This window comes from Azolla caroliniana, unplaced genomic scaffold (assembly GCF_043228905.1).
Source record: "Azolla caroliniana isolate FFs.n. ecotype wild unplaced genomic scaffold, voAzoCaro1.0.p SCAF_20, whole genome shotgun sequence".
In the NCBI taxonomy this organism is placed as follows: Eukaryota; Viridiplantae; Streptophyta; class Polypodiopsida; order Salviniales; family Salviniaceae; genus Azolla; species Azolla caroliniana.
Window position 1 is genome coordinate 14,606,760 of NW_028230455.1, and position 15,931 is coordinate 14,622,690.

Below are 15,931 nucleotides of genomic sequence, written 5' to 3' on the forward strand. Positions count from 1 at the left end.
GTACAATATGTGGACCTTACTTTGGTCTATAGAATTTGTTTCCTTCTGCATATCAGTAGCTGACGTTAAAAGGTCCCTCTCTAAGTGAAGAAACAAAGGCGCAGTGATAATCTCTTTTAGGACGTGATATCAGCAGCTGCCCCATAATAATACGTAATTGTGGCAAACTTAATTCAAATTTCTTCTTCTTCTTCTCGTTTAGTAATTATCGACCATGGCAATGTCTGTGCTTGCTGGATGGATTAATGTCGCTGTTTTGTTCATTAATGTCATTACAATTAGCCCCATCTACGACCTCATCCTCCTCCGCACTCTGGCTCAAGGAACATGTGGGTATTTCTATATTCATGCAGCCATTCATAGATTTATCATTCATTCATAGATTAACGAACTATTGATAGATTTATCATTAATGTTTGTACTGCAGCGGAGTTCCGTAGTATAGATTGTGGATCATCCGACAAGTCCAACTACGCCAACTCATTGACAGGGATGAGCCTCACATGGACGCCTGACACCACAATTTGGCCGGACATTGGGAAGTGGTCAGACACCATTGATAACATGAACCTGCCCACCAACATGACGGATGAGAAGCATTACTCCACTCTACTAGTGGTAAGGCCCTGAACCAGAGCAAGTTCTGCTACACCCTGTCCGCCATAGCCGGCAACTACTACCTGATACGTGCCTCGTTCTGGTACGGCCTTCTGTCAACGCATTACGAGACGCGTGTGAACAATCAAATCAGCTTTCAAGTGATTGTCGACAACTATGAAGGAGTGGAGATCGTAATTGGGATACCTTAGAGTTATCAATGGTTTGAAGAGATGTACATTCGTGCACAAAGCTCTTTCGTGTCGGTGTGTCTGTCAGCAGCATCTGACAGGAGCGATGCACCATTCATAAACTCACTGGAGTTGCGTCCCCTCTCTCCAAAAATGTTATCAGTGGCCATGATCAGCAACACCAACCAAGCGATGTGGACAGTGTTTCGAGAAGACAACGGCACATTGTCGAATGACCCACCAATCCTAAGGTCGGTACTTCTTTTATATTATAGACACATGAACTAGAATGCTAATGACGCTAGTGTGGAGGTTTGATGCTATACAATTTATTTCATGGGGTCGGTGCAGGTATCCAGATGACACCATTGATAGGTTCTGGTGGAGATCTACAGACGATACGATGAATGTGATGCAGACTACTCAGAATGTGCTTGTGGACCACATGCGTGAGTATCCTCCAATGGCCGTAATGCAGACCAGTTTCATTGGAACTGATATCACCGTGGACTTAACAGAAGTAGACGATGTGTTGAATACAAGTACAATGGCAGGCAGCCACAAGTACTTCGTGGCATTGTTCTACGCTGAGATCGATCCACGCATCAACGCTTCTGGACAACGAGTGTTCGACGTCACTGTCAATGGGGATCCGTTTCCGGAAGGCATGGACATCTACGCCATGACTCCAGGCCTGTATAATGGGCTTGAACACTACAGCAGCAAACCGTTGGGGCCGTACTCAGACACCATCAGAATTGAGGCTACAGCCAAATCGAAGTCTTGCAGCTGTTTGACAACCCCATGAATGCCACCACTCCCACCTCCTCGGATGATGGTATTTGCTATGCATATTTGCAATTCCACTCCACACAGGCACACAGATCATTCCTCTACATTATTCAACGTCTACATGTTTGTTTGATTAAATTGAAACAGTTTTGGCTCAACAAGATTTATTCGCAACATGTTTTGGCTCTACATTGGGAAGTTTTCTCGGGGACCCATGCTTACCTCAAGGATATAAGTATTTGTGGATCGAATGTGATTATTCAAACCCACAAAAACCGGCTAGAGTAACATCAATGTGTGTAGCTTGATTTTACAATTTCTTGTCTCTCTGTGAAGCTCATTGTGGCATTGTTTCATATTCATGCAGACAGTTATCTAACCATAGTCTGGTGGGGAATCTTCCATCGAGCATCAGTAAACTGGATCAGCTTGTCACCTTGTAAGTAGATCTCTTTTGATCCAGTACCGTCTAAAAGTGATAAATTATACTACAATTTACTGTGATAATTGTTCATCATATTTATGCAGTCTTTTTTATGATTTACGGACTATCCAAAGTAATTACTACTAGTATGTATACATAAATAAAATTAAACAGAAGATATTTTAACACAAGTTTGCAAAACTTCTGTTTGCTTTTATTTATGTAAAGTCATGGCTCACTAACTTGCATATGATCATGACACCTTTAATAATGTGTAGGGATCTAAGCAATAACAGTTTGAGCGGTCCAATCCCTGGCTCACTTTCAAATTTGCCCAAATTAGCATTTCTGTAAGTATCCCGACATCCAATCTATTTTCTCACCTAAATGTGTGTCACAAGTTACTTTCCTTCAGATACTTCAAATTTTCTGCTATGGCGAAATTGTTTTCAAAATGCTTTATTGTTTTGATCTGATTTTTTAGTAACTTAGCGAACAACAACTTTAGTGGGACAGTACCAGAAACGCTCCTAGTAAAACAATCATCAGGAGTACTCCACCTCAGGTGTGCTACCAAGTTTTTAAATAAACGTGAGCCGAAATTAACATTACTTATGTGAAGGGAGAATGTTTAATTCAGAAGTATGCAAGTAAATTTACAATTGTGACAATCTAATTCTGCACGGTAATATGATATGTCATATTGGATTTGATGGCGATCTTAAGTTTCTAGTGATATGAGTCCTTACATGATTGAGAACCACAGAATGTGAGGGCAAGCTTTCGAAGCTGCAATTTCATTTGGGGGCCCAGGGAATGATGGCCGGGTTTCTCAGTAGTTATGCAAGTAATTATGCATTTAATCATCTACATCTTTTACAGATTTACACCATCGCTTTTTATGGCTGATTAACCATCATGAACAGAACAGTGTATTACAACCACGGATATAATACATGGTTACACAATCATGTGCTTCATACACACAATAGATGAGTATAATATATGTTATAAACCATCCTGAATACACCTGAATTCATGTAAAATATATATTAGGAAAATATATTACATAATGTGTTTATATAAAGTTCATACCTTAGTTATAAACACAGTAAAGAAAGTTGTGAATTTGTGGTCTGAAATGTGTTTTATTATATTAGATTGAAATCATCATAATTAGAAAAGAATGCATGAGAAGTACTTTTATGTTTTTGATTTCTAATTATGACGGGAATAGCTTTCTATGTGCTACAAGCAGTGCTACTTGCGGGAGTTCCCCATCATCATCAAAACACAAAAAACTTATGATCGGTTTCATTACTGGTGGAGTACTATTATTGATTATCGTGATATCAGCAATTCTATGTTTCTTCTGTTGGGGGAAGACTCCAGCAAATCACAATATATAGATGAAATAAAACTAGTACAACCTCAAACTCCCACCCATCCTACACCTTATCAGCACCGACATCCTTCTGGTATGTTATTTAATTATCCTTAATAATATGAAATTCTTCGTTTACAATGGTTCCAAAGAATTGTAGCATTCAATTCTGGTATGTTATTTAATTATCCTTAATAATATGAAATTCTTCGTTAACAATGGTTCCAAAGAATTGTAGCATTCAATTCTGGTATGTTATTTAATTATCCTTAATAATATGAAATTCTTCGTTAACAATGGTTTCAAAGAATTGTAGCATTCAACTTTTGGACAGATGATAACATCATTTTATTTTGTCTCTAGTGAATATTAATACAGAAGAACTAAATAATGCTACTAAAGTGGCGCAACCATTCACTTTTCAAGTGATCCAAATTGCAACGAATAATTTCTCAAAAGTCCTTGGTGAAGGTGGGTTTGGTCCGGTATACAAGGGAAATCTTCCAAATAGTTTAGAAGTCGCTGTAAAAATATTATCAAGCACCTCAACGCAAGGACCACAACAATTTCTTAATGAGGTTTTTGATTTCTCTACATTTACACCAAATATTTACTTTGTTCCCGAGATGGAAACTTAAGAGAATGATCCATTTACTTTTATTCAAGTTTTAGTGAGGAATTTAATTTAATAGAGTGAGAAACTTAAATCAATAGAGAGATCAAATTCATTTGTATTAGTGATGCCTATACATTGGATCACTAAATAAAGATCATGTCAATATATTGCATTTTATGTTAGGCTTAGTAATATATTGCATTTTATGATAGGCTTAGTGTTTTGGTATACTAACTTTGTCTTTGGAATAACATGTCACTCTCCTCATAATTTTGCAATACTAACATTTCCTTTGGAATTGTAGGTCACTCTTCTCTCTCGTGTCCATCACAAAAACCTTGTTGGATTTGCGGGCTATTGTACTGAGAAATCCCTAGTCTTGGTTTATGAATTTATGCCGAATGGTTCATTACATGATGCCCTATCGAGTAAGATAATCTATATGTAATTTTGATTTGCCCACAATTGTTCCCAATTGTAAAGTTACTCCTTTGTTCCTAAAAGAGTCCCAATTGTAAATCGATTTGTACAATTGAAGAAACTATAAAAACTTTTTATCCCAAAATGTACTGTAATTATTCACTTTAAGGGTGACTTCACATTTAAAAGTGTTTGTTTCTTTATTCATTCCAAAAGGAAGAAAAGCAACACAAACTCTAACATGGCTTGAGAGATTACAAATTTTATCTGATGTTGGACAAGGTAAGTAAATTTCCATATTCCATAATTTTTATACCATAATTTCACATTTTGTGCTGTAATGATGACTTTTATTATTATTATCTAGGGCTTGCGTATCTACACCATGGATGTAACATTATTCATAGAGATGTGAAGAGTAGCAATATTTTATTATCTAAAAATTTGGAAGGGAAGATGTCCGACTTTGGAATATCTAAACTAAAGCCCCTTGAGTCAGATAACCTAACAACAAGGCTAGTTGGTACTTTTGGATACCTAGATCCACAGTAAGTCTTTTGAGCTTATAATCATCTTAAGGCAAAAAAATTTAGTATTTTTTACGATAAAACATATGCTCCATTGGTATTAATAAAAAGCCCGGAGGCAGTATACAAATAGTACATAATATTGTTTCATCTCCACCAGTATATCTGAACTGATTCTAGCATTTGTAAAAACTGTTGGTAAAAAAAACAGCCATAAAACACAGCATTGATTCCAGTGATCTGCTGCAGAAAACAAAATTTCGGGCTCTTAGAACAGAACGCCATAGAAAACTTATATTTCACATGATATTCCATGTCCTCCGTCTTTCCAATCATATGTGTCAGGTGTGGAGCTGTAAGAAGATTCACCATCCCAACAGAAACAGTTGCAAACAGATCTGAACTAATTCCTGCATTTGTAAAAACTGTTGGGGAGAAAAAAACAGACCATGAAAATGAAATGTACTATACTAATCTCCACCCCTCACCCCATTTGCTTCGATCCCCACAACTTATTCACTCTCCCTTCATGATGTGCTTCGGCACCCTCACCATCATCACTCCTAAAAACAACCAAATTGCTTCATTCAATCCACCTCCACCATGTCACCGAATGCCAGCAATGTCCTGTGGAATTAACAACAAAATAAGTAAAAAAATTCGTCATCCCCTCATGAGCTGCTTCAATCCCCCCCACCATCATCACTCCTAAAACAGACACATTGCTTCCTTTAGTACACATCCACCATCTCGCCGAATACCACCAATGTCCTATGCAATGAATCAACAAAAATGAGAAATTGTTCCTCATCCCCTCATGATTTGCTTCGTTCCCCCGCACCATCTGTCGGGAACTTGTCGTTCCTTATGTCCAACGCTCGGCCACAACCGAGATTCTTTTCATACACAGAAAACGGGAAATAGAACACGACACAAAGAGGAGAAATGGTACACAGGAGGTTAACGTGGAAAACCCCAAACCAGGGGAAAAAACCACGGCAGCCCACAGGCTGCAAACTGTCACTATGTAGGAATATACAACAGTGAGTTCACTGAGCCAACGACCTCGTGCTCACAGATCTTCGCCACAGGCAGCGGTTACAACAGAGGCAACGACCTCGTCTCTCTCTCTCTCTCTGTGTACAGTTACGCACTCTCTCTTCTTCTTGCACCAACAAGGAAGAATAACAACAACTAAAAGTTTGCCCTAAGTCATATTTATACTAATATGACTTTTCGGCTATTTACAAATATAGCCTCGATGGGCTCTCAGAAACATATTTAGGAATATGTCTCTTCCTCCGGTTCATACCGGGCCTGCACCATCCGGCTCTCCATAGCCGAGTACTCCTCATCCGGTTCATACCGGGCCTGCACCATCCGGCTCTCCGTAGCCGGGTACTCCTCATCCGGTTCATACCGGGCCTGCACCATCCGGCTCTCCGTAGCCGGGTACTCCTCATCCGGTTCATACCGGGCCTGCACCATCCGGAGGGACCTGTTTCCCAACAAACTCCCCCTTCACTCCGGCATGGGGTGTATTACCAACGCGATCTTCTTCCGGCATGCGTCCAGCTTGTCGGGTGTCAGCACTTTGGTCAGCATATCTGACCCGTTCTCGGCCGTGTGGATCTTCGTCAGTGCGAACTCCTGGTCATCTACTCTTTCCCGGATCCAATGATACCTCCGCTGGATATGCTTCGTCCGGGAATGGTAGGCCGCATTCTTAGCAAGGTGGATGGCACTTTGACTATCGCAATAGAGTCGGTATTCCTCTTGCCGGATACCGAGCTCTCCGATGAAGTCCTTCATCCATAATATTTCCTTGCCGGCTTCCACAACCGCCATGTACTCCGCCTCTGTGGTTGACAATGCAACCGTCTTCTGCAGCCTCGACTGCCACGAAACCGCTCCCCCTGCATATGTCATCACATACCCGGATGTAGACCGGCTGGTATCCACATCAGCCAACATGTCCGAATCGGTGAAACCGTCTAGTTGATGTTTTCCGGAGTTGAATCAGAGACACATATTTGAAGTGCCCTTCAAATACCGGAGTATCCATTTGACCGCGTTCCAATGCTCCTTGCCGGGATTACTCATGAACCAGCTCACCACTCCGACTACGTATCCTATATCCGGTTGGGTACACACCATAACGTACATCAAGCTCCCGACGACAGAGGCATATGGAATCTTTATCATATCCGCCTTCTCTGCTTTCGTGTTGGGGCTTTGCTTGCCGGATAGCCTGCAGTTTGCCAGAAGTGTCGATCCGACCGGTTTCGCTTCTGACATGTTGAACCGGTGAAGCCCCTTTGTCACATACTTCTCCTGTGACAGCCATAGTTGCTTCTTTAACCGGTCCCGAATGATGTGCATCCCCAACATCTGTCTTGCCGGACCCAAGTCTTTCATTGAGAAGGTCCGGTTGAGAGCCTTCTTCAGCATCCGTATTTTGACTTGGTCACGTCCGACGATCAACATGTCATCCACGTATAGGAGGAGTATCAGGAAGTCCCCTCCTTCGAACCTCTTCACAAACACGCAGTGATCGGCCTGTGTCTTGTGGTACCCTTGATCGGTCATGAAGGAGTCGAACTTCCGGTACCATTGCCGGGGAGCCTGCTTCAGTCCGTACAGGCTCTTCTACGACCGGCATACCAGGTGCTCCTTCCCTTTCTCCACAAATCCTTCCGGTTGCTGCATGTAGATCTCCTCTTCGAGGTCACCGTGAAGGAATGTCGTCTTCACGTCCAGCTGCTCTAGCTCGAGGTCCATGCTTGCTGCTATACTCAACACCGTCCGGATGGAGGTCATCTTTACTACCGGGGCAAATATCTCGTCGAAGTCCACTCCGTTCTTCTGCTGGAACCCCTTCACCACGATCCTGGCTTTGTATCTCGGGGGGTTGCCGGCATCTCCCGGTTTCAACTTGTACACCCACTTATTTCGGAGTGCCCGCTGGCCTTTCGGCAACTCCACTAATTTGTATGTATGGTTCTCATGCAGGGAATCCATCTCGTCCTGCATGGCACTTAACCATTTTTGTCTGTGGGTGTCATCCCTCGCTTCTTCGAAGCTTTCCGGCTCTCCCTCATCGGTCAGCAGCACATGCTCTGCATCCGGAAATCTCTGGGGCGCCCTTCTCTCTCTGAGAGGATATCTACGTCTTCGGGCTTCGGTAACCGTCTCCTCCATTTGCTCTTCGTCCGAATCCGATTCGGAGTCTTGGCCGGTTCCGGTCTCAGCTTCCTCTACTTCTTCTTTTGCCGGTTCGGTATCCTCACCGTAACCGGCTGGTTCCTCGAGTGCTAACTGGTCTCTTGCCGGCTGGGTCTGCTCATCGTAGAGTCTATCCTTACCGGTCGACTCGGAGTTCATTATCTTCTTCTTCGACTCCCAATCGGCGAGCGTCTTGTCCTCCATGAAGATAATATCTCGACTCCGGAACACCTTCTTGTCGACTGGGTCGCACACTCGGTAACCGAACTCATCGTCACCGTAACCGAGCAATATGCATGGCCGGGTCTTTGGATCTAGCTTTCCTCTCTGGTCCTTAGCTACATGCACGTACGCGAGACACCCGAACACCTTCAGATGCCGGTAGGATACTTCCTTACCGGTCCACACTCTCTGTGGCGTGTCTCCGTCCAAGGGTACTGAGGGTGATCTATTTATCACGTATGTTGCCGTCGACAGTGCCTCAGCCCAAAACTTCTTGGGTAGTTTTGCATACGCTAGCATACTCCGGACCCTCTCCATTATGGTCCGGTTCATCCTCTCGGCCAGTCCGTTTAGTTCCGGCGTCTTCGGCACGGTAAATTCGAGCCGGATTTCCTTCGAGCGGCAGTACTCCTCGAACTGCCCCCGGTACTCTCCTCCGTTATCTGCTCGAACCGGCATGTGACTTCGTGTCTACCTGACACACATCCGTATGCACCAACTCCAGTGGTGCATTACGTCTCATCGGTGGCCTTGGTCGGAAGGAGGTCCGGTTCTGCTTACCGGCCAGACAATCAGTGCACTTCTCTAAGTGCACGTTTTTCACTGGAATGAGGTTGTCGTCTGCAAGCCTCTTCATCCCCTTCTTGCTCATATGACACAGCCTCTTGTGCGACAGCTCACCGGTAGTGTCGGATGCTAGGTTCACTTCTTCCGGACATAACCGGGCATTCATAAGGTACAACGTGTTGACCTTCCGGGCCCGAGCCACAATCAGGCTCCCTTTGCTTAACTTCATGACACCGTTCCGGATGCTACCCGTGTAGCCTTCATCATCTAGCCGACCGGCTGATATCAGGTTCAGACGAACTTCCGGAACGTGTCGGACATCCTTCAGCAGCAACTTGCATCCAGTTGGTGTTGTTAGCCACACGTCTCCTATGCCGATAATTCGGCATGTACCTTCATTCCCCATCCGGACACAGCCGTGGCCACCGGCTGAGTAGGATGAGAAGCATTTCCGGTCCGGGGTAAGGTGGAACGACGCTCCGGAGTCTACCACCCAGGTCATCTCGTCACCGGCAAGGTTTATTTCACTCTCCTCGGTGATGAGCATCAACTCCTCTTCACTTGCCGCGATTGCCGTCGTTCCCTTTCGGTCCGGCCCCCTCCGGTCTTTACCGTTCCGGTCCGGGGTTTGCTTCGAATCGGTACCGTCGGTTTCCTTGTCTTTACGGAAATGCCGACAATTCTTTTGGAAGTGTCCCGGCTTGCCGCAATAGAAGCAAGTAGGCCTCCCCCTTGACTTTGACCGTGTCCCCGACTTCTCCCGGTTCTGGGGACTACGGTTTCTATGTCTTCCGCGTTCCGATTCGGTAAGAAGCGCTTTGGAGTCGGAGCTCGTATCTTTGTCTTTCCGACGCGCTTTCTTATCTAGCAAGCTCGACTTTACTCTTGCTAGGGATAACCGTTTTCCTTCCGGCCCGGCGTTGCCCAAAGTGACAACCAACGTCTCCCAGCTATCCGGGAGGGAACCGAGCAGGAGTAGCGCTAATACCTCATTGGCAAGAGGTACTTCCAATGACGTTGCTTGGTGTATCAGCCCCTGGAAGGCATTCATATGCTCCGCCATGCTGCAGCCATCTTGGTACCGGAGTCTTACTAGCTTCCGGAATACCGAAACCTGATTAACAGCATTTTTGTTTTGAAACATTATGTCGATCTTCTCCCAGAGCTCATGAGTCTTGCTCTCTTCATTGAAGTTGTTGTACAGGCTCATGTCGATGAGGCACCGTATGTACACCGTTGTCTTCATGTGCATCACCTCCCATATCGCGGCGTCGATTTTGTCCGGTCTCTTGTCCCCGAACTGAACCGGCAGCCAGAGGTCTTAAACAACGAGCATGTCCCTCATCTTCGACTTCCATACTGAATAGTTGGAGCCGGTGAGCTTGAACATGCCGCCAAATGATTCGTCCATTTTCTGTGTCGATTTCGCTATGATACCACTAGACGGGAACTTGTCGTTCCTTATGTCCAACGCTCGGCCACAACAGAGATTCTTTTCATACACAGAAAACGGGAAATAGAACACGACACAAAGAGGAGAAATGGTACACAGGAGGTTAACGTGGAAAACCCCAAACCAGGGGAAAAAACTATGGCAGCCCACAAGCTGCAAACTATCACTATGTAGGAATATACAACAGTGAGTTCACTGAGCCAACGACCTCGTGCTCACAAATCTTCGCCACAGGCGGCGGTTACAACAGAGGCAACGACCTCGTCTCTCTCTCTCTCTTTGTACAATTACGCACTCTCTCTTCTTCTTGCACCAACAAGGAAGAATAACAACAACAACTAAAAGTTTGCCCTAAGTCATATTTATACTAATATGACTTTTTGGCTATTTACAAATATAGCCTCGATGGGCTCTCAGAAACATATTTAGGAATATGTCTCTTCCTCCGGTTCATACCGGGCCTGCACCATCCGGCTCTCCGTAGCCGAGTACTCCTCATCCGGTTCATACCGGGCCTGCACCATCCGGCTCTCCGTAGCCGGGTACTCCTCATCCGGTTCATACCGGGCCTGCACCATCCGGAGGGACCTGTTTCCCAACACCATCGTCACTCCTAAAAACAGAGAAATTGCTTCAATCAAACCACATCCACCATCTCGTCGAATACCAGCTCTGACCTATACAAATAACAACAAAAACAAGTGAATAATGGTTCCTCATCCCCTCATGATTTGCTTCTGTCCCCCCCACCATCATCACTCCTAAAAACAAACAAATTGCTTCAATCAATCCACATCCACCATCTCACCGAGTACCGCCAATATCGTGTGCAATTAACAACAAAATAAGTGAACAATGATTCCTCTCCCCTCCTGATCTGCTTCAGCCCTCGCACCAACACCACTCATCCTCACACCATGACAAAGTTGCTTCAAATCCCACTGCCATCATCCCGCAACCTATGAGAACCATAATATCTGTCTTAAGTCAGCCCATATCTGGGGTATCTTGCTTCCCCTATTCCATCTCACCGATTAACGCGGCCCTGTAATCACAACAAAAAATGAGCGAAAACCATTCCTTGCCTTCTCATAATAATCTGCTTCAGCCCCCACTCCAACATCACTCATCCTAACCACAAAAAACAGAAAAACGGCTTCGTTATGTCCCCATCTACCATCTCGCTATCTTCGATTTGACAATCCTATTACACTAACAACCAACAAACGAGTAGAAAACAAACAGAAATCCTCACCTTGTCCTAGTAATCTTCGACAACCCCCACCAACATCAGTCATCCTAATCACAAAACAAGTTAAACCTATTTCAACCTGTCCACATCCACCATGTCGTTGTCATTGAGTATCACACGAAATCTGCCTCATACCACTAAAATCTTCATATACTATTCTAATTCAGCATCTAGAACATCATCCCATTTCCTCATATCTTCTTCTAGCATATGTATATCTTACCTACATTAAAATAAGCTTCCTACATGCCGCCACCGTCTCCTCCCTGTTATCTCATGTTGTTCGCCATAAGAATGGTATTGGTGGCAGGAACAACCAATGAGGTGGCACATAATTCCACCTAACCTCTGTGCCTGCATCTAACATTATAGGAATAGCTGACCAAACTCATCGTAATCTCTTTCTTTTTCGAATGGTTGTGTTTCCATAGCCTTTATACCTGTCATACTCACCTTTAACCGAATGTACTAATAAATTCCAAAAAGACTTTACCTGATCCACAACGTGAATGTCTTCATCATTGTATAACTTGGAGCACCTAGCTTTCCAAAGAACCCATGGAGACAACGAGGAGACAATTTGCCAAACATAACTCCGCGAGAAGAACTTGACTCCCTGCAAGGATCTTAAAGTAGAATATACCTGGAAACTTCTTACATATAAAGACAATGAAGAATGATTATAATGATAAAAAGCCCTTTGTTGATCCAACATTCCCCAAAAGACTGCACCCCACGTAAAAATAGCAGACCTATACTTACGACCTAGAAGCCTAAGAATTCGACACCAAAAACTTTTTGCGGAAACACATTCCCAAAATGCATGATGTAATGTCTCATCCGCAAACCCACACATAATACATGACCGATTACTCACCGATCCCCTCAATAAATGACCTATTGGCAATGCATAATGAATCATCAACCACCGAAAATGCAATATCTTATTCATGCATTTAATAGACCAAAACTGTTTCCAAAACATAACCATATGAGTAGATGAAACTTTTTTCCAACAGGTATTGGCTCAGTCTGCCTCAACATAAAATTCCTGCCAAACGCTACTGAATATTTGAAAAAAGGAAGGAGCTTAGTCGAAGAGTTAGATATGGATAATTTCCAACCATAATCCGTTGGATCCCACTGTAGGTCATCAATAGGTTTAGAGTCTAACACCGAAATATGAGATGAAAAATGAACTATTAGTGGACTAGGATCGATATATATATTTTTATCTAATCTAGCAATTACTCGCACTGGCAATTGCTTCGCAGCCAACATGATTTGAGACTCCTTATCCACTAGTATCAACCTACCATTGTCCAACACTTCATAAAAATAAATGCTAACATTTTGATCATATAACCGAGCTCTTATAAGTATATTGAGTGTCGAGAACATACCGTACCAACTCTGAAAATGATCGAATTGCAATGTAGGCACTGTGATCTGATACACCCTGGACAATTGTCATAACATGATCTTAACCCCTCTTAAGTTAGATAACCTATTACATTGCTCCAACGTAGAGGACTGCATAAACCTTATCCAATCCGCAACCGTACGAGTTGGTCCACTATCCATTGCAGCCCATGATAACCTAGGGCGTAAACCCAAAACACATGCAACTTCATCAGTGAATAAAGGATTCCATATCAATGGTTGATGCATAAATTGCTGATAGCTTTTCGGTGGCAAAAAAACAAGCGCTTGTCGAAGAGTTTCCCCTGCCCGAAAAATTCCATTGAAGAAACGCAATGATCCATCATTGGACTTAGGTAGCTGGAAATCTGCATTAAAGAACCATCTAAGACTATCCTTCCATTGACCACCTACCGAAGGCTTGACCTTATATAGATGTTGCATCCATAGCTTTTTCCATAACTCCTGTCCTGGCAATAAACTCCTAACAACATGTTTAGTAAGTAAAGCTTTGCTTTGCATAAATGGATCAATCAAACCTAAACCACCTTTTTGTTTAGGTTGTATCAGAATAGACCAAGCTACCTTTGCTACAGGATTGACTGACCTATTGTTCCCCCAAATAAAATTCCGTACTAAACGTTGAACTTTCAACATTATTGACCTAGAAAACAGCCATGTAGATGCTATATACCAAATCGAGGACAACAACACCGCATTAGCTAAAACTACACGTCCTGCTAAAGATAATTTTTCTCTATTCCAATATACTAATTTATTTCTTAATCTTAACAATAAGGGTGCAATCATATCCTCTAACTTTAATCCCACACCCACTCGACAACCTAAATACCTAATGGACTGACCTTGAGGTATCCATGTGAATCCTAAAGAGGGTACATTAACTAGCGGATCTCCCGAAGCAACCGAAAAACTTGATGACTTATCCCAATTTATCAATGCACCCGATGCATCTGAGAAATCATCCATGGCCTTTTGCACATGAAACAAATTACCATGTGAGGCCTGAACATATAAAGCTGTATCATCAGCGAATTCACAATCCACATTTGCGTTTGCTACTGGTAGTGCTAAACCTTTAATATTTACATATGGAGAATTTAAATGTACAGAGAATGCTTCGGATACTAACAAAAACAAGAAAGGAGCAAGTGGACATCCCTGGCGTACAGATCTTGAAATAAAAAAATGCCTACCAATGTCCCTTGCAAATAATAGAGAACCACTTGCATTACGATATAATGCTGAAACTCCACGTATCCAATTACTTGGAAAACCCATCCTAACGAGTGTTCCCTCCATAAAATCCCAGTCCACTCTGTCGTAAGCTTTTTCAAAATCAAGAAATAACACCGCCAAATCTTGTTTCTGCACTTTAGCGATGGTCACCATTTCCCAAAAGAGAATAATATTATCAAAAATACTTCGCTCTTGCAAAAAACCTGTGTGGGTACCATGAATCAACTCCGAAAGATAAGGTTGTAACCGTCTAGCTATCATTTTTGCTAATATCTTATAAATAACATTCAACAAGGTAATTGCTCTCCATTGGCTAAGCTCTTCTAACTGTCCAAAAAAAATTTAGTATTACAGATAGAAGATTTAAAAGAAAAGGTTGTGATGGAGGATTACTTTTTAGTAATTCTAATGTAGATAGGTTAGCTTTAGCTATGGCGAAAGGTTAATAAAGAAGAAGAAGAAGGAGAATCGTTCATATAAAATATTCTTTGAATTGTTTTTCTACCTTTTATCCTTTTATGAAAGAGGGGAAACAATGGTTTATTTTACTTGTCTATTTCCCCTAATCTCATAATTTTTATTTTTATTTGCTCTTTTATAGGGGTTGTTTTTAATATTTTTTAATGCATTGAAACACAAGGAAACCCCCCAAAATTCCTAAAGTTTTGATGGTCTTGTATGTTCATTTTTATATCATAGGTACGCATCCACATTACAATTGACACAGAAAATTGATATATTTAGCTTTGGGGTGGTTCTCTTGGAAGCAGTATGTGGACTACCGCCAATCTTGAAAGATACAGAAACAGAAAATAGAGATATTCACATTGTGGAGTGGGTATGATAACTAATCATCTAGAAATTACATGATAGTTGAGGAAATTTTGAAGAAACTTTGTCTATGTTCTATTTTTGTGTAGGTAAGACCTGCATATGAGCGAGGGATTATAGAAAACATTGTTGATGAACGACTTCAAAATAACTATAATTTATCATCCGTATGGAAAGTGGCAGAGATCGCCATGACATGTGTCCAGTTTGAAGGGGCAAAGAGACCTACAATGAATGTTGTTTGTAATGACCTAAGTGAAGCCATAGGAATGGAATGTAGTCATGAGTCCTCACCATGGACCACCACCGAAGTTTCATCAATCTATTCACATGTACAAGTTCGTTGATGAATAAGGTTGTTGAGTAGTGAAGCTCACATGTATATGCATAGCCTATACATAAATATGTTGTTTTTGTCTTCAAAGTAAAGTATTCTTTAGTCATAAAAATCGTTATATTTACTATACTGAATTGGGTAAATATTTATTTAAAAACATTGTTGTACTTGATTTTCTCAATTCATTCACCACATTAATCTATTGAGAATAATTTGATATCATGTTGTTGGAGAGGAGGTTGTAGACTTTAGTTTTTTTAATGTTCTTTACGTTGGTTTTATTAGTTTATCAAGCTTGTGCAGGCATGAGATTGAATATTGGTGAGATTATTTACACAATGTATAAGAATTCCATATTGCTCTTTGGCATGCTATCTGTAATGTTTGGCAATGATATAAAGTTTCTACATA

The 15,931-nt window shown here is 42.2% G+C and overlaps 2 protein-coding genes and 2 long non-coding RNA genes across 4 annotated transcripts in view; all 4 read left to right on the forward strand.

The window, feature by feature from the left end:
• The window catches only part of LOC147851186 (putative leucine-rich repeat receptor-like protein kinase At2g28990), a 118,040-nt gene extending 102,364 nt beyond the window's left edge, over positions 1–15,676 (forward strand). Inside the window, exon 14 of the mRNA XM_087335673.1 lies at positions 15,273–15,676. Within this exon, the coding sequence (XP_087191799.1) occupies positions 15,273–15,530 (258 nt within the window). The 3' untranslated portion in view covers positions 15,531–15,676. The remainder of the gene's footprint in view (positions 1–15,272) is intronic.
• On the forward strand, positions 209–1,240 carry LOC147851189 (uncharacterized). The gene is made up of 3 exons (XR_015531619.1): positions 209–329; positions 428–1,039; positions 1,140–1,240. It is a non-coding gene; the product is annotated as an uncharacterized LOC147851189 (long non-coding RNA).
• On the forward strand, positions 1,758–2,579 carry LOC147851190 (uncharacterized). The gene is made up of 4 exons (XR_015531602.1): positions 1,758–1,875; positions 1,948–2,019; positions 2,283–2,354; positions 2,489–2,579. It is a non-coding gene; the product is annotated as an uncharacterized LOC147851190 (long non-coding RNA).
• On the forward strand, positions 3,126–4,452 carry LOC147851191 (calcium/calmodulin-regulated receptor-like kinase 2). Its single transcript, XM_087335974.1, has 3 exons — positions 3,126–3,482; positions 3,752–3,966; positions 4,309–4,452. Exons 1-3 carry the CDS (start codon positions 3,248–3,250, stop codon positions 4,450–4,452), a joined length of 594 nt encoding a protein of 197 aa, XP_087192100.1. The 5' UTR covers positions 3,126–3,247.
• Positions 15,677–15,931: the final 255 nt, after the last annotated feature.